Source organism: Rhipicephalus sanguineus, chromosome 1, assembly GCF_013339695.2.
Source record: "Rhipicephalus sanguineus isolate Rsan-2018 chromosome 1, BIME_Rsan_1.4, whole genome shotgun sequence".
Classification (NCBI taxonomy): domain Eukaryota; kingdom Metazoa; phylum Arthropoda; class Arachnida; order Ixodida; family Ixodidae; genus Rhipicephalus; species Rhipicephalus sanguineus.
The window spans coordinates 129,714,179-129,732,101 of record NC_051176.1 but is presented as its reverse complement, the minus strand read 5'-3'; the positions used below and the strand labels follow the sequence as shown (position 1 = coordinate 129,732,101).

The following is a 17,923-nucleotide window of genomic DNA, read 5'->3' as shown; positions in this document are numbered from 1 at the left end:
CACTAGAGAAAAAGACCACACTTCATTGCTTGTACAGACACTTTTTAGCATGTTTTTGTGATTTTACTATTTTAAATAAAGAAAATTTTACAGAAGCAAAATTGATTGCATTTTTGCTTAACAGTTTTTTTTTTCAAAGTCAATCCAATCCAGTACTTAAAAAACGCCAAGAGGGATAAGCACAACGGTTGATGCAATATTCCCATTACTAAGTGAATATTGCTAGTAGTAGCATTCATATATCCAGTATTTTCCGCGGCATTTCTTTTTTGATCAATTCGTGCGGCGCGTGGTTCTTCGAAAGTGTTGTCACATCGCAGACTGCATGGGTTTCAAGTGCCCAGGAACGCTGCCCCGGAAATGTGCGTCGTAAACAAAAGCGACAGCAGTCCATTTTTGTGCGGTGTACGTGAGGACATGTGAAGTGGGATTGCTTACAGTTCGTGTTTCTCCGTCTGCTGCAAAGTTTGCGCGTTTGCCTCCGGCGCGCGCATCAGGATGGCAAGCAATGAACAGCGAACTTTTATCTACCTCAACTTCGACATCGACCCGTTCACAGCGGAGCTCGTGTTTCCACAGGGTGTCCCCAAGGGCGGCTCAGTGTCCCTCGTGTTCGGCGCCTTCCAGAAAGGACGCTCCGTCAAGACAACAAAGTTCACCGAAGAATTTGCCCGTATGGTGAGTCAGAAGTTCCGAGTCTCGTCCCCACTCATCGATGGCAGTCCACAATGCTTTATCCGCATTTCGCTCGTTAAGGAAGGCGCTGAACCGCCGCTGATCCCGAACCCCAATAAGACTGTCAGCCTTCTCAAAAAGCCCCCAGTACCGGCAGAGACATCACAGCAGCCGAAACGAGCGCCGCCAGAGCCTCAGTTCCCCGTGACCATCGACTCGGACGACGAAGAAGAAAATGTAGAGGAAGTGGACGATAACGACGTTCTCGATGAAAACGCTGAAAGGGACGTGCCAGAGCGCGCTGGCCCTGCGGCCGTAAAATCTGTTGCGGCGGTCTCTGGTGCATCGAGAGAGACCGCTTCGAAAGCTGCTGCGCAGAAATTCGCAGAGTCAAACGGTAGTGTCGAAGACCACAGCGACAGTGATGAGTCGATTGAGTCGCGGCCAAGTTCACCTTTCGATGACGCGGGCGATGATGCTGCCGAAAGCACGGCGTCAGATGGTGATGAACCTTGCGCATTTCGTTGTACTCAATGTCCTGCGGCATTTCACTTCGAATCAGAGTTGCAGAAGCATCGAGCGCTAGAACATGGCATACTGGAGGTCTGCAAGCATTGCAGCAAGAAGTTCCCAAGCAAATTCAGCCTGGTACGCCACATGTGGTCACACTTGTCTCGTAGCAGGCTTCCTTTTCGCTGTGCAGAGTGTAAGAAGGGCTTTATTACAAAGAGAGAGCTCCTTGGACATAAAGCAAAACCACACATGGGGAAGCTGCGTGCACATCAAGAAAACGTAACAAGAGCAGAGAACAGATTACAAACTCGAAGGGCAGTTACTTCGCATGAAGGCAGTGAGGAACTCTCCTGCCCAGAAAGACGCTCGTACTCTGCTCCTGCTGAAGAGGAAATTTTCTTCTGCGAGTTCTGTTCGGAGGTGTACTTGACAGGCCACTTCTACCGACAGCATGTATCTAAGCATCATGCTGAAAAGCTCGACATGTATCCTGTTGACATAAGTCCATTTAATGGAGTTGAAAAAGACCCCAAATCTGGCCCTGATGAAGGGAAGTTCCGCTGCACACACTGCGACAAGTGTACAGGGCTGAGTTTTCGAGAAGTGTGCAACCACATAAGTGACGAGCATCCTACTGCAGGTGTGTACGCCTGCAAACGCTGTACCCTTGTGTTTTCTAATGAAGAGGAATATGGGGCACACAGTGGCAATCACCTTGTGAGGGTGACTCCCAGCCAGTCTTCACCAGGATTCAAAGACTACCACTGTAATTTGTGCAGTGAGGTGCTCAATCACCGAAAAACCTTGGTTCGTCACTTGCAGCAACACCACCGTGATCCCAATATCAAGCCCTATGCATGTGATATATGCCCATCTCGATTTCGGGGCAAGGCAAGCTTGTACATTCACACCCGTAAGCACAACACGCAGGTTGACCGTCGTCGCTTCCCTTGCACCCAGTGTCCCAAGATCTTCACAGCCAAGCAATTTCTTAAACGCCATGAGGAGGCTGTACATGCTCGATTGCTGCCTTTTGCATGCACCCACTGCTCAAAGCGCTTCTACTTTGAGCGCCACCTCCAGCAGCACCTAGTTATGAGCCATCGGTCAAAACTTACAGAGGAACAAGTCGCTGGATTGGGCCTTATTCATAACTTCCAGTGTGAAGAATGTGGTTTCACTTCATACAGTGAGCGCACCATCCGTCGCCATGTATACAGCCACACAGGCACTTACCCATTCACATGTGAAGTCTGCAATCGTGGCTTTGTGTTTCGCTTTGAGTTGACAGCCCACCATGCGAGGCGTCACCTGCACCAGAAGCTGCACTGCCACCTGTGCTCTCGTATTTTCTTCATCAAGGAGCGTTTTGAAAAGCACCTGTCTGCTCACCAAGAAAACTGGGGCTTCACATGTCCGGTCTGTGGCCAGCTGTTTGAGACTCAAGGTTACCTGGAAAACCACCAACTGCGCCATTCAGGCAAGACTCCATACGAATGCACCGACTGTGGCAAACGCTTTAGTGCACCCCAGGGTTTGACCTTCCACAAGCAGCAGCACCACCATGCCAAACGTCCTCGCCACGTTGGCAACTCGCGCATGGATCACTGGCCCCTCGGATGTGACATTTGTGGAATAAGATTCAAATACTTGAGCAGCCAGCAAGCACACATGGCTTTCCACCACCCGTCCACTGAGGGTGAGTCACTCCAGTGCACCTACTGCCAGCGTAAGCTAGGATCCAAGCTGGCTCTCTCACAGCACCTTCGGAAGCACACAAATGAAAAATACAAGTGCAAACACTGCGATCGCTGTTTCCAGTCTTATGTAGGGTGCCGTACTCACCAGGTTGTCATGCACACACGCAAGTTCAAAACATCCTGTCCATTTTGCAGTAAGGGGTGTGTATCGATTTTTGACCTTAAGCGGCATCTCAAAACTGTGCACAATGCAGTTGTGGTCAAGGAGCACAACCTTGAAATGCTTGATGCTGATGGCACTGAAGCTATAGAGGTGATGGATGAGAGCATGATCGTTGGGGAAGAGGCCATTCACATAGTGGAAGAGGATGGAATGGAGGGCATAACTGAAGAAGGAGGTATGCATATTGTTGAAGAAGATGGCATCGAGGTAGTTGGCGAAGGTGCCGTTCAAGTTGTTGGTGACGATGGGATCCACTTTGTTTCTCATGAGCAGGCAATGGAGCTCATTTCTCAGGAGGGCATGCAAGTTGTCAAAGGGCAGTACATCCATGCAGATGTTGAGCAAGATGTTCAGCTGGTCAGCGACGAAGGCGCAAAGGGTGGAAATGAAGTGGTTTTGTTGGAGCTTGGGGAGCCATCAGTGCAGACGTAGAACTGCTTGCACCTTGCCAATAATCTTTTATTAGTGCAAAGAAACCACTTTGTTGAATAAAGCTGTTTGTACAATTGTCATCAATATAAGTTTTTAAGGCTTCGTTTGGTTGTATTGTTGCATCTTGGGAGGTTGTGGATGAGAGGTTGTGGATGAGAGATGTACCCTTGAAACAGACAGTGAGGACTTTATACATTATTTACACAATAGCATACATATAGCTTCAAAATAGCTGTTAAGAGGCTACCAGACTGAGTGGTGGCAGCTTGACACCAGGCTAGTTGGCCTAGCTTTAAATGCTATCAGTGATGCAGCCTTGTATGTCCAATGTCACAAAGAACAAGGTGGCGGGCATAGTGACATCAGCCATGTTGTGTTCTTTCTCTTCAGGAAAGCAAGCCCTGGAAAGCTGCTGGTAAGTGCTAACTGGGCCCCTAACAGTGTCTTGTGTAGAGCAAAGCACCACGCAATAATTAACGCTGGCCACTGGCTGGGTTCCTTGCACCACTTTGACCAAAGATGTGTGGCACAACAGTATGAATGTTTGTGCCCTATTTGGTACACAGTAAGTTGGAATGGGTACTGCAAAAGTGGCACCATTTATTGTGTCTTGGGGACTCAACTAAAATGCATATTGTAACTTCTTAAGCGTTGCCTTTAGTGCCTGTCTTTCAGAAAATTAACAAATACTGTCACGTGACATATTTACAGCCACGCTAAATATGACTTGCAACATCGGAGCGTGTGGCCTCACAAGCCTCTATTTCCAAATGTAAACACTGTTCTCTCGCTTTAGAATGATCCAAAATGATAGAATTCATCTAGTTGGGGAAATTAGTGCAAATTGAAGCCATACGCAATGTTTGAGCTCGCAACACCATGCGCTCCGGTGTTGCAAGTCGTATTGAGCATGACTGTACATTGGTTGCACAAGTTCTATGATGTCTGTATTCCTTGCTGCTTTAATTCTTTACATGATTCAGGGCAGCCTTTTAATCCTTTGCGTGTGTGTGTGTGTTTTTTTCTAGTGTGTTTTTATTTCCTGTCAGCGGCAAGCTATATTTTCGTCCACTTTTATTTCTTCACATTTACATTACATTTAATACTAATAACGTCCCCTATACTTTCCTTGGCATTATTGTCTGTTAGTTCTCATTAATATTGTGTATAACAAAGAGAAACGAGCCCTTAAAATTTCCACTTCTTTCCTTTATTCTAGTATAGGTGCTACAGGACACTCCGTAGCATTAACTTCTATGTTATGATGAAAGGCAACATAAATCCATTCAGTCATTTGAAGAATACTTGTCATTCAACGTTTCAGAACTGCAACTATCGACAGCAGTGAGGTTAGACTGTCAAAGCTTATATGTTGCAAATTTATAGGGGAACCCAGTAGTATCTAATTCAAAATGTGTAAACATTTGAAATGCACGATTCATTGTGGGACATTCTTCATTATTTACAGAATTTTTATTTGCAAGGTCTTGTGGAAGTTCGTGATATTTGATTTTTTTTCGGAAGTTTGCTTGAATTGTTTTTAAAAAACCACAATTTCAACGCAAGGAGAAGCGATGAATGCAATAGCAACAAACTGTAATGTTATACGAAGTAAGGCTGGCAGCTAAGTCTTTTAAATTCGACCTCGCGTCACTCTACAAAACTCTGGTGTAAGAGAATACGGCCGCTCCAGGGAGAGAAGCAGTTTTCTTGCAGTCTCTAACAGCGCGTAAATGGGTATACGAGCCGTTTCCTGATGCCTGCCGAGATAGCGCGCGCGACAGCGATAGCGACCGCGCCCTTATTTCACAGCAGCTGGTCGAGCTACACAGCACCACCACCCCCTTCCCCGGCATCCCTACTTTCTTAAGCAGCAGTTGACGGTAGGCCTCGCACGCCGGCACATGTTGTCGCATGCGCCTCCCGTGCTACAGTGTTCTAGTACACTCTACCCATGCGACGGAGATGAGCCGGCTCGTTTCATCTCTGCTTCAGCCGCGATCGTCGCCCCCGCTCGCGCGCTTTTACCCGCGGGTAGAACACAGGATGCGCGGGGGTATGTTATCGATTCGGACTTTATATTGAACATGACGGTAACGGCGAAAACCCGTCGAAAGTGTCCATATAATTGCTATCGCAACAAAATGCAACATTACATGCCTCAGTGGGGTGAAACGCAGGGCTACATAGGAGCATTCATTCGGGGGGAAGGGGGGGGGAGGTTCCGCCGAGCCATACTATCGCTCCTCTCGGTGAGACACTGTTTTAGATGCGAAGCATCTTATGGCGGAGTTCAATCCGGTGGTGGTGGTGGTGTGCGACGTTACCACCCTTTCTGCGCATGCGCAAACCCTCTCCACTCCCCGTCCTTGTTTAGATAAAAGGCTCGCGTTAGGTCGTACACCCGCTCAGTCACTGCGCCGGTGTCGTTAGTTCCAACGTCAACGTCGGCGCCAGTTGCAGTACTACCTTAACGCCTGCCGAGATCGCGGAGCAGCGGAAAGCTCGAAGCGCAACGTTAAACGTCGGCAAGTGGACCTCGAGCTCCGGGCTAGGGAAGCCCAGCGCAAACGGCAATGTCGGCGGGAAACTGCTACGGATGAAACGCGGGCTCGACATGCCGAAACGCTGCTTCGCATCGCCCCCCTGATCATCTAAAGGGTGGCGCCAATTCTGCTTTAAACCTTTACTCAGTCGGACCTTTCACGTCATTTTTTAATGCTCAGGGTTATGGTTACGCATGTTTTATGATGATAACGAACTCCCGCAAAACCGGGGACCAGTGCCAGGCCTTTGTGAGAAGCACGTCATCGCTTCAGTTTCATTTTTGCATCTGTTCGTTTTCTTTCGGACTCGACTACTAATGGAGAACAGCTGCTCTCAAAAACTGTGCCTATGAATGTTCGTTCTCGAAAAATTTGAGTTAATGAGTGATTGTGGCTATGACGAGTTCATAGGAAGCTTGAGATTGTCATGGCTTGTGGCTTGATTTTACCGTCCAACATGTCATAAAGAATAAGACGTTATAACATTACGTCGAATTTCGACCTTCTTTATTTTATTTGCCTGCAGACCTATGGTGAGTCATCTTTTTTGTACTCTCCCAAGGTCAGCATAATTCCTCTTCTAACGATTGCGAGCGCTGGCAACATGTCCTTCTTGCCATGCTTCTTGCCATAGAGTTTCCCACAATATTGTAAAAGAGCCCTGCAACAGGGGCGTAGCCAGAAATTTTTTTCGGGGGTGGGGGGGGGGGGGGGGGGTTCAACCATACTTTATGTATGTTCGTGCGTGCGTTTGTATGTGTGCGTGTATATATACGCAAGCAAAACTGAAAATTTTCGGGGGGGGGGGGGGTTGAACCCCCCCCCCCCCCCTGGCTACGCCCCTGCCCTGCAACACTGTTTCAGCATGGTCAGAAAACGCTGCCGCTCGGTAGTCGAGGCAGTCGAGACTCCTGAGAACACGCCAGCCAAACATTATAGCGCAGCACGCGGCCTGGAATTTACAATTAATTCTCAATGTCAGCTAGAAATCGTTCCCTCTTCTTTCTACAATTGATGCCATATGCCCAAATTCACGGCCATTGGCTGATTTGAGCATCGTGGGCTGCATTTACTGCAGCCGCCGCGAAAGGCCGCCATGTGCCCGCGCGCGCTCGCGATCACACTGAAAGTAAGCTGCGCGTTCAAAGGGCTCAAGGTCATGACGCGTGCGTGGTGTAACGTCTTTCCCCAGTGCCATCCCTCCCTGCTTAGCTTCCCGCGCGTTCGTCGGGACGAGATAAGAGAGAAAGCAATTACAGCGTGCGACAAATCTCTGTAACTCCGCTCGCACTTGACGGATTATAAAATTTTAAATACGAAGCTTAGCGAACTTCTGCGACTTTGAGCGTATCTATCTATCTATCTATCTATCTATCTATCTATCTATCTATCTATCTATCTATCTATCTATCTATCTATCTATCTATCTATCTATCTAGCCGCCTACGACATTGTGCTCTCCTGGTCGCTTGGTTAATCGAATGTACACCAAAATTGGTATGGCATAACATGACTGTATGACGAACATAAATGACAAGTCATAACATGAAAATCATGACACGCATATCATGTACAGCATGATTTACATGCCACGCTCATGGTGCGCTGGCGGCCGTTGCGCTAGCTTGCAGGGACGCGTAGCCAAGGGGGGGTTGCGGGGGTTCAAACCCCCCCCGAAATTTTTCAGTTTTGCTTGCGTATATATACACGCACACGTACAAACACACGCACGAACATACATAAAGTATGGTTGAACCCCCCCCCGAAAAAAATTTCTGGCTACGCCCCTGCTAGCTTGGTATACACCAAAGTTGGTATCTTGCGACGTGACTGTGTGATGACATAAATAACACACGAGTTAACAAAAAAATCATGACACGCATCAGGGGCGTAGCCAGAAATTTTTTTCGGGGGGGGGGGTTCAACCATACATTATGTATGTTCGTGCGTGCGTTTGTATGTGTGCGTGTATGTATGCGCAAGCAAAATTGAAAAATTTCGGGGGGGGGGGGGTTGAACCCCCCAACCCCCACCTTGGCTACGCTGACACACATGTCATGTACAGCATGACTTACGTGCCACGCTCATGGTGCGCTGGCGGCCGTTTTGCTAGCTTGATTTACCCCGAAGTTGGTATTGCGTGACGTTACTGTGTGACGAACATAAATAATAGGAGTTAACATGAAAACCATGACACGTATTTTCATCAGTTACATACAAGACGCTGTATGCAGCTCTTTGCTGGCTGCTTCGCATTACATCGATTCCCACAATGCGTGGGATCTGCCGAATTTTTTTGCCGTGGTCGATTCGCGAGGCCATAAACTCCTCTAGTGATACCATTCGATGATTACTTGGAAAAGTGTTGCAGGACCCCTTTAAGAAACACTACGCTTCTTGCGTCATGGGCTGCCGCTGAGGTATGGCTTGCATTTAATTTTAAGTGAACGACGATCGGTCGCTGTACCTGCCGATGTAAACGAATGGACCGGTTGTGTTGTTTTGGGCTTTCAAGCGTGTAAATAGTAGAGTCGCACATTTCCGGAGTTTATTTTAATTTGTGGGCTAACATCAGTGTCTTTCACAGTGCTTGAATGCCCACCCATTGCTCTCTTGCTAGGACTCGGCTTTGCTGAACTTCTGTGATTTAAGCCATAGGCGGAGAGTTTTCATTTTACCGTAGGGGGCGGGGGCCCAACTTGCTCTTCCACATTTCTCTCTCTCTCTCCACCACAACACACACACACACACACACACACACACACACACACACACACACACACACACACACACACACACACACACACACACACACACACACACACACATATATATATTGTCAAGACGTTTATTAGCGGGCACTCGGCGACGGCGACAGTCAAAAGCGGGGCCGACTCTCTGCACGAGGAACGTGCTCTCAGAGAAGAGGCGACCCACTAGAAGGCGCTCGAGAGGACGACCCATTACGGACTAGGAACGCTTCGCTACAATTACCCCGGGTACGAAAAGGGAGCCGCCTGGCGACCTAGCAGCTTGTGACTATGAGCGGGTCATGGTAGGGCTTCAGGCGCTCCACGTTGACAATGTCGCGCCCTCGACGGCGCATGTCCGAAGATGGTTCGATGGGTTCGATCAGGTAGTTGACCGGGGATGTGCGTTCCACGACACGGTAGGGGCCTTCGTATTTGGGCAGTAGTTTGGAAGAGAGGCCAGTTGCAGTGGTCGGGACCGAGAGCCACACGAGCGCTCCAGGGAGGAACGTAATACGGGCGGCTGGACTGGTTGGTGACGGCTGATCCGACTCGAGGCGGCTGCACGCGGTTGCAATAGCGGGCGACGTGACCGGCCCAACCGCACGCAAAGCAGATGGGGCGGTTGTCGGCAGTGCGCCATCGGCTTGCCGGGCTAGGTCCCATCCATGTCGCAGGACGCGAGGAACGGGGCGGCGGCTGATACGACTGCATGGTGGTCTGCAGTCGAGGCGTATGAATGACGTCGGCGTACGCAGCCGGCACACTCGCTTCGAAGGCCTGAGGCCTGGCGACGGCTGCGGCGTAAGTTAGCGGGGGCACTACAGGGAGCGCTGGGGGCGGCCTGGCTACAACTTGCGCGTAACTGAGAGGCGCAGGCGCTGGAGGGGGCTGGTGGTATTCCGGCATGACCTCCGCGATTTCCTGCTCGATTGCCCGGCGTAGGGGAGGCAGCAGTGTGGTCGACGGCTGCTCAGCATGCTGTGGGTTAGCGAAGGCCAGTAGAGAAAACTGGCGGGCAATTTCCTCGCGCACGAAGGACTTGATCTCGGCGAGTAAGACGGAGTGGTCCGACGTGGCCGACAAGCCAGCGAGATCGGCGTCGCGTGATGGAGGTCGACGCGTCATCAGCCGCTGCCGGCGCAGCTCCTCGTAGCTTTGGCACAGTGTGATGACCTCTGCCACAGTGCGAGGGTTTTTGGCGAGCAGCATGGTGAAGGCATCGTCGTCGATGCCTTTCATAACGTTCCGGATCTTGTCGGACTCAGACATTGTCGCATTGGCTTTCTTGCACAAGTCGAGCACGTCTTCAATGTAGCTCGTGAAAGACTCGCCGGCCTGCTGGGCTCGTTCACGTAACGCTGTTCGGCTTGCAGCTTGCGAACGGCAGGGCGGCCAAACACGTCGATGATGGCGGTCTTGAAAGCTGACCACGTAGCGAAATCGGATGCGTGGTTGTTGTACCATAGGCCGGCAACACCCGCGAGGTAGAAAACGAGGTTGCTCAGTTTGCCTGCCTCGTCCCATTTATTGGGGACGCTCACACGCTCGTAGATCGCGAGCCAGTCCTCGACGTCGGTGCCATCCGCGCCGGTGAAGACAGGAGGGTCGCGGATGCGGGGGACACCTGGACATGGCGTCGGTGCAAGAGGAGGCGTTTGCTGGGCGGCGTCTTGAGTCATGGTAGCAGGCACGGTACGGGATCGAAGCTCCAAGGGCATCGAATGCGGACCGTAGTTGTTGAAAGGGCACAGCACCTCCACCAAATTGTCAAGACGTTTATTAGCGGGCACTCGGCGACGGCGACAGTCAAAAGCAGGGCCGACTCTCTGCACGAGGAACGTGCTCTCAGAGAAGAGGCGACCCGCTAGAAGGCGCTCGAGAGGACGACCCATTACGGACTACGAACGCTTCGCTACAATATATATATATATATATATATATATATATATATATATATATATATATATATATAGAGAGAGAGAGAGAGAGAGAGAGAGAGAAGGGGAGTCCAACTACCAAATTCAAGCATTTAATGTAGTGTAACTTTAGTATCTTGGTGCCGACACCGCGATATCATAATGAAGATCTGTAAGTGGCAGGCTATAGATTTATTTTTCAATTTACACAAAGACATCGATCCACCTCGTAACTCTTAGCTCAAAGCGAAAAAGGTCGCGTAGGCTGCTACTCGTTGACTGCATCGCGTTAAATCGATTCCCGCAATGCGTGGGATCTGCCGAATTTCTTTTTTAAAGACGATAGTCTTTTATTAATAGGCTTTACTTTGTTGAAAGATGCACCAGACAGGAGAGAGTAGGCTAACGCTGGCACGGGAAGCTTTAATTATGCCAGTGAATTCAATTCAAGGTGGCCGAAAGTAATTCTCAGATGGTAGCAAATACCATTTGCTACCACTACACTTTGTGCGAAGCTGCGGTTACGAATCTTTCCGCCAAAGGTCCTTTTCTGGACGAGTAATGGAGTTGCTCATTGGTGACCGAACTTTTAGTAAAACCCTTTACTGATAAATCAAAAATGCGTACCATCTTGTCTCGGCACTTTTATAGGCAGGCGTGTCGACGGGTTCCAATTTGTAGGCAACCAAGAAATTACCCGTTTTTTATTGGCGAGTAAGTTTGTGCGAAAGCATTCACTGACTGACTCTGTCGGGATTGCTTAGTATTCTCAGTAGCATTTTTGTGTTCTCAAAACCATTCGCTGCTAGGCGTCCGTTCCTGCGTTGAGCGGCATCGCCATTGGCGTCGGCGGCGTAACCGATAGCGCGAACGAGGACGAAAGGGAGCGAACGTGGAGTCCGTCGATACCACAAGATACTGGCCTCTAACCTCGCTTTCTTCCTCCGTCGCGCGCGCTGGCCCCTTGGTCGGAGTTCGCGCGCATGCAGGGATGGCACGTGCACTGCGGCTGGCTTCGCCTGTCGTAACGGGGCTGTCGGCGTTCCACTTGGTTCGCGACACCTGCAATGCACAGAGTAGTGTGCGTAGCACGCGAGCGCTGGCAGTTTCTGTGGCAATATGTAACGAATTTACATTGCTACAACTGCGGATAGTCAAAACTTCAAACACAGCTAGCTGGCGTTGCCCGAACACGAACCTGCGCTCAGCGAATTAGGCAGTATCGTAATCGTCGGTGATTTTTTTTAATTTGTCATATCTTAAGTAGTCGCTTCAGTTGTTCATCAACACAACATATTCTGCGCGTACAAATCCGTTTGAGGGGCATTTTTTCACTGAATGTTTGACTTGTCACTGGCTCATGAACCAAACTTTAAATGCCTGAAATGAAAAAGAAGCGGGCATAAACAGCCTCCTGTGAAATAGCTGCCAGACGACGGCCAAGAGTATGTTGTAAATGGACGGGGACCTAAGCCAAGCTCTTAAAATATATCCTGGACCGGCGCCAGAGGGGGCTTTGCCCCCCCCCCCCCCCCCGAGGCTTCCGGGGGGGGGGAAGGCAAGCCCCCCAGCCCCCCAGCCCCCCGTACTCTCCGCCTATGAAAGCAACCATCTTGATCAATTCTGGATGCTAGAAAAAGAGCCTTCTAGAAAACCTATTATTTCATTGTTTATCTGAACCTTCGCGTATTAGCACGCGTCTTCTAGTTGTACTACAATAAAGCGGTCGGTGCTGTATATGCAGTAGGTCCGTGCGTTATGTCGTGTTGGAGAGCTGTGTCACGGCCGCTCGATCTCCTCGAGCGGCCGTGGCTGTGTTAGTAGAGGCGAGAAATACGCATGTTGATAGCTTGGGAGCAGAAACTAGACTGACGTTTATTCACAAGTAAAAAAAGACTGAAAATATGCATTGCACCCTGTGAAGGCGGTAGACCAGCGAAGCTGTGTTGGTCGGACCCGACGGTATACACAGCGGTGACACAGAATTTCGAAGCTTAGCCAATCACACGCCCTGCAACTAAATCAGAAACATATGTCCAGAAAAATACCTTTTAGGTGTAGCGTACACTGCTTCACCTATCGTGCTTGGTAAAAATAACATATCCTGGGGAAAGCAGATGCTGCCATGGACAGCTCAGCCAAATCTTGCAGTCGTGCGCGGTAAGGAGAGTTTACAAGCGGGGCGCGAAGTTGCCATTTTCTCAGGAGGCCTGCCCTCACTCACTTCGGAGCTGTCGGCGCCAGCTGTTGGACGTCAGACAGCAGATAGCATGCTATTGGTGAATAGCCGATATAAATCAAGAGCGGCGTTTGGACCACATGCGTTTCTTGCCACGGGGTGCCGCCAAAAAGAAAACACGAGTATTTGGGAAGTATTTCTGCCCCACAACTATACGGTTTCCTTTCTTGAAAACCAGCCGCTCCTGTCAATTTTTCTATCAAGAATGCTATGGCACGCTGATAGCGTGCACACTGTTCGTGATCGGGAAGTGCGAGGACCGCGGTGATAATGCAAGTACGCGAGGTATATGACGATCGAGATGACGATCTGCCACACTCGATGACGAGTGTGGCAGAAATACTCCCCGAAAAATTCCGGCAGACCCCACAGATTGTAGATATCAATTTCACGCGAAGCAGAGAGCGAGGAGCACATGCAGCATATTTTTAAACACGATAGTCTTTCTTGGGATACTTCAACGCAGAAATTTTGGCCTGTCTGTCTGTCTGTCTGTCACACGATTCAGCCACGCGGCCAAAGTTAAAGCGCTTGCCGAACGCCCAGCCATCTTGAACTGGTAGCGACGTTCATACTTGTGAACATTGTCGATCAAAAAGCAAATATTACGCAAATCTGAGGCGCAACATCAATGCGTGAGTATTGGGTGGGGTGTTCCTTTACTAGAAAATACATAGATACGTAATTCTAAAGACCCCAGTGTTTCTTAGGCTGCGCTGAAAATGCGACGCTACACTGTAAAAAATGTTTTGTGAAAAAAACAGAAATTGTCTGGCAGCTCTCTTGCCACAGAATTTCTGTAAAGCTATGTTTTCTATTTTGAAGTTTCTGTGTTTTAACAGATTTTTTTCCGTTTTACTTTACAGAAGTTTTCTGCATAAACACATGTTCAGTTTTGTCTTACAGAAAAAACTTGGTTTTCTGTTTTTCTTCTTTCTGTTATTTCACTGTTATTTTCTCTTTACAGTACAGAAATTTTATGTTTAAAAACATGTTTCTGTTTCAGACACTGAAAAAAACTGTTTTCTGTTCTCATCTATCTGTTATTTCGCTAATAGTGTCTGTTATCGTTTACAGAAACGTTATCTATAAGTACAATTTCGGATATCGAGTCACATAGGCTGTGTTTTCTGTTACTGCCCTCCTGCTATTTCATTACTGCATTTTAATTCGGGAACATATTTTTTATGCATAAAGATCAACTTATACGTATATATTTCTTAGAAAGCATTCCTCAGTACTAAAAAGTAGTTATGTCACTTGTACAAGCGATACGCAAAAATATTTTGTTTAGCCAAATGCAATGGCAAAAATACCAATATATTGCGTTTGCATATTCCAAATATATTCAATTTTTTAAAATAATATCTGGGGTTTTACAAGCCAAACCACGATATGATTATGAAGCGCATCGTGGTGGAGAGCTTCGGAAATTTCGACAACCTGGTGTTTCTAACGTGCACTGACATCGCACAGTACATGGGCCTCTACCATTTCGCCTCTGTCGAAATGCGACCGCCGCGGCCGGGGTCGGACCCGCGACTTTCGGGTAAGCAGCCGAGCACCAGAACCACTGTACTACGGCAGCGTACACTGTGAACTTCTTGGAGCTACACCCGCGAAGTGTTGCTTCCCGCACTCTAGTAAATAACGCAATAAAAACAGGCACGTTTCAGTAGATTCTCCTTCATGATAAAAGAAACGAATCTTTATTTAAGCACAGGAAATGCTGCATGTAAACAGCTTCAAAATAATGAAAAGTGCGTACATGTTGTCACCGTAGATTCAAACTGGTTTGGAAAATGTGTAGATATACCGTATTTACTCGAATCTAGGCCGGCCTTGATTATTGAAATTCGCAAGGCCAGAAAAAAAAAACTTAATCATTGTACTCGAATCTAAGCCGACCCTCCCCCCCCCCCCACTTTCGCACATCGTTTTTCGAAAAAAAAAACATCGGCTTAGATTCGAGTAAATACGGTATATTTATAATGCCATTGCAAATTTTTCGTTGTAACACTTAGCATTCATAGTCTCGCAGAGCTTTGATTAAGTTGGTCTTTGTGGTGTGAGGCGGCGCTGCTTCCTTGACTTCTCGATCTTGCTCCCTCTGTCAGGGTTGAGTGCGGCGGCTGCCCTAAAAACGAATAATGGTATTTTTAGGTGCACCAGGCTGTTGCATGACTATGCTGAACATAATGGACCACACTGAGAACAACATTGATTATGTTGGTAGAGCGCTCAAGAAACCCTCGCATTGCCTCTTTAAGGTGTGTGTGGAATCAGTTAAAAAAATAACCTCACGATCCAGATGGAAATTCATTTCTATAAAATTGCATTATGGTTCATACAATGTCATTTATTGCAGTGTAAGGACTTTAAAGGAAATAATGCTCCTCACAGAGCAAGGTTCATGTGTTTTTAAACACTCACCCAAAACAATAAAAACACATTAATTTGGAGTTCACGGGTCGAAAAAACGTCTGAATTAACCTAATGCCCAATTATCGAGAGTATCAAGAAAAAAATAAACAAATGACTATTATATCAATGCATTTTCTTTTTCTTGATGAATGCGCAAATCCGGTACCTATTTTGCAAAGGAGTAAAAGCCACTATTCCTGTCATTAGGTTCATCGTTCACAATGAGACTGCGGCCCAAGACCCCGTGTATTAAGCCGAAACGTTTTCTCAACCCATCCCTTATTACGTACCTCCGCGAGCAACACCACCACGCCCACGTGATGATCATTTTGTCGCCGAAAAATTGTCCGGCAACTGATCGTTTGTCTATCGGAATGTAACAAGCGAGTTTTATGTGAACTTGCGAAGTGCCGCTGAAGGTTCTCACCTTCAACAGCTTCCACCTTGTATGAGCTTTGTGACATTGTTGCGCGCATAGCCCAAATCAAAACAATGCTACCATGCTATTAAACAAACCGAAGGTGTTATTAAACAATGCATGTGCTTGCTGGGACCCGAGAACACCGCCGAACTATCCGATTTTTTAAGTGCACACGCATGATTGCATAGTAGGCACTATGGGTTTCACAATTTCGATCTGCTAAAAATTACACTGAAACCATTGTAGCGCGATAGAACCGGACAAAGTGGATGATGGGACACCACGGGCACAATTTTCACCGCGGATTTTATGGCATTGCCCCAGACAATCAGGGAAAGAACATACTCATCCTAAAGCGCATGCGTGCTCATGTTCTCCATTGCAAACAATAAGAGATATGAAAAAGTCGTGTGTAGCTATAGATGCCAAATAAACTTATAGACATGTTGCTAATGCAATCTGTGCCCATTTTGCTTACAGGGAATTATCGCTTGATTGCACGTCGGTCCTTTGTTTATTGTGTCTCTTACTCTTTCTGCGTTGTGCTCACAATTATGGTATACCATAATTGCTAGCTCTTATTTAAATGAATGAAAATTTTCATGTTACTTGGTGCCCCTTCGAAATCCTCATTAAACAGTGAATAAAAATACTTCACACGTCAACCGTTTTATATACTAACGTTATTATTTTAAATCTTTCATGACCGCTCAGGATTCCCGTAGACAGTTTTACACTTAAGCTGAACATTTCCATTTAGTCATACCCTCCATCAGAACCCTCACTGACTTAGCCAAATGGAAGTGTAGTATCAGATATTGGAAATTCCCCAGTACCTGTCTACTTTTGTACTATCTAATGTGGCTTTATCTAAGTTAGTTGCATGAATCTTGTTGAAAAAGTCAGAAAAATTGTATTAAGTTTTACCTTTGTGTGAACACCAGGGTTAGGCTGACCTTCTTGCGGTATTCAATAGTAAAGGCGAAGTTATGTAAAGAACATCAACTTGAATGCCTGTGTGGTGGATTCGATCACAGCATCGGTATCAATACAGACGGTAAATAGCCCGGCAGTCAGAAAGTTCTCTCCTGGAACAAAATATTTTCTGTTTAGAAATATTCAGCAATATATTGCAATATCCATAACAATACCTTTGCAATGATCAAAAGGGAGCACGGCACCTCTCCGACGTTATCTTCACTTGTACTTGCCTGCAATAATAAAAGTTATGAAGTTAATTATGCGATAAGTAGCCATTAAAACTCATGTACCCTGGAGTTCGAACAAGCGTACGAAGACAATTAAAAAGTTAGACAATATTTTTTATCGAACTACATACATTGTAGATGTGATATAAAATAAAAATAAATAAATGCTCTCAATAATAGAAGGTAAATTAAAGCAGCGAACAATTTGAGGAGCAGGCCACTGTCAAATAATCATCTTACCTTCTGGTAGCTCGAGATGCAGCACCACCTTAGGGCACTATAGCATCAGTGCCACTTAGTGTAATCCATTTTGTTGTGTCTTAGTGCAGGTAATTTGGGCTTCCATGACACAAACCATATAAATCCTTTTGGACTCTTCGTTTTCTTTACCGTCCTATTTTCGTCCTCGGTATCTCGTAGCACTAGCTCAGAGAAGGAATTCTCGGAACACTTTTCTGTGCTGTTCCAATGGGCACTTCATGCAGGATGCATTCATGTTTTTGTGCAGTGCGGCATACTTCACGAAACGTGGCACAGACGTTCTTGGTGGTACCACAGAGACTGCAGACATACATCGCTGAAATAAATAAAACTGCAATTACCGAAAGAAATAGAAAAGTGTGTTTAACGGTAAGCACTTCTTTAAAGCTCTAAAGAGAAAGGAAAGGAGGCTAATGCCTGACTGTAACAAACACTTTTGCCAATTCAGAGAGAATGAATCTGTAACATTACATGCTATACCTAATGAAACATAATTCCTAATGCTTAAAAAGCCTTTCAAGGCATGTGACATTTGCACGGACGTGAGTCTAAGCACGCAGACGATAACACCAGAGCACGGGGGCGCGCCTCAGGGAACCGCCATTGCCGAAA

General features: G+C 47.2%; 1 protein-coding gene and 1 long non-coding RNA gene across 2 annotated transcripts in view; one reads left to right on the top strand and one right to left on the bottom strand.

Moving 5' to 3' along the window:
• Positions 1 to 178: 178 nt before the first annotated feature.
• Positions 179 to 17,923, top strand: part of LOC119397842 (zinc finger protein 808) — a 24,748-nt gene continuing 7,003 nt past the window's right edge. Inside the window, exon 1 of the mRNA XM_037665190.2 lies at positions 179 to 3,036. Within this exon, the coding sequence (XP_037521118.2) occupies positions 499 to 3,036 (2,538 nt within the window). The 5' untranslated portion in view covers positions 179 to 498. The remainder of the gene's footprint in view (positions 3,037 to 17,923) is intronic.
• Positions 2,492 to 17,923, bottom strand: part of LOC125758758 (uncharacterized) — a 21,533-nt gene continuing 6,101 nt past the window's right edge. The window contains exon 2 of the long non-coding RNA XR_007416398.1: positions 2,492 to 2,629. This is a non-coding gene — a long non-coding RNA (uncharacterized LOC125758758). The remainder of the gene's footprint in view (positions 2,630 to 17,923) is intronic.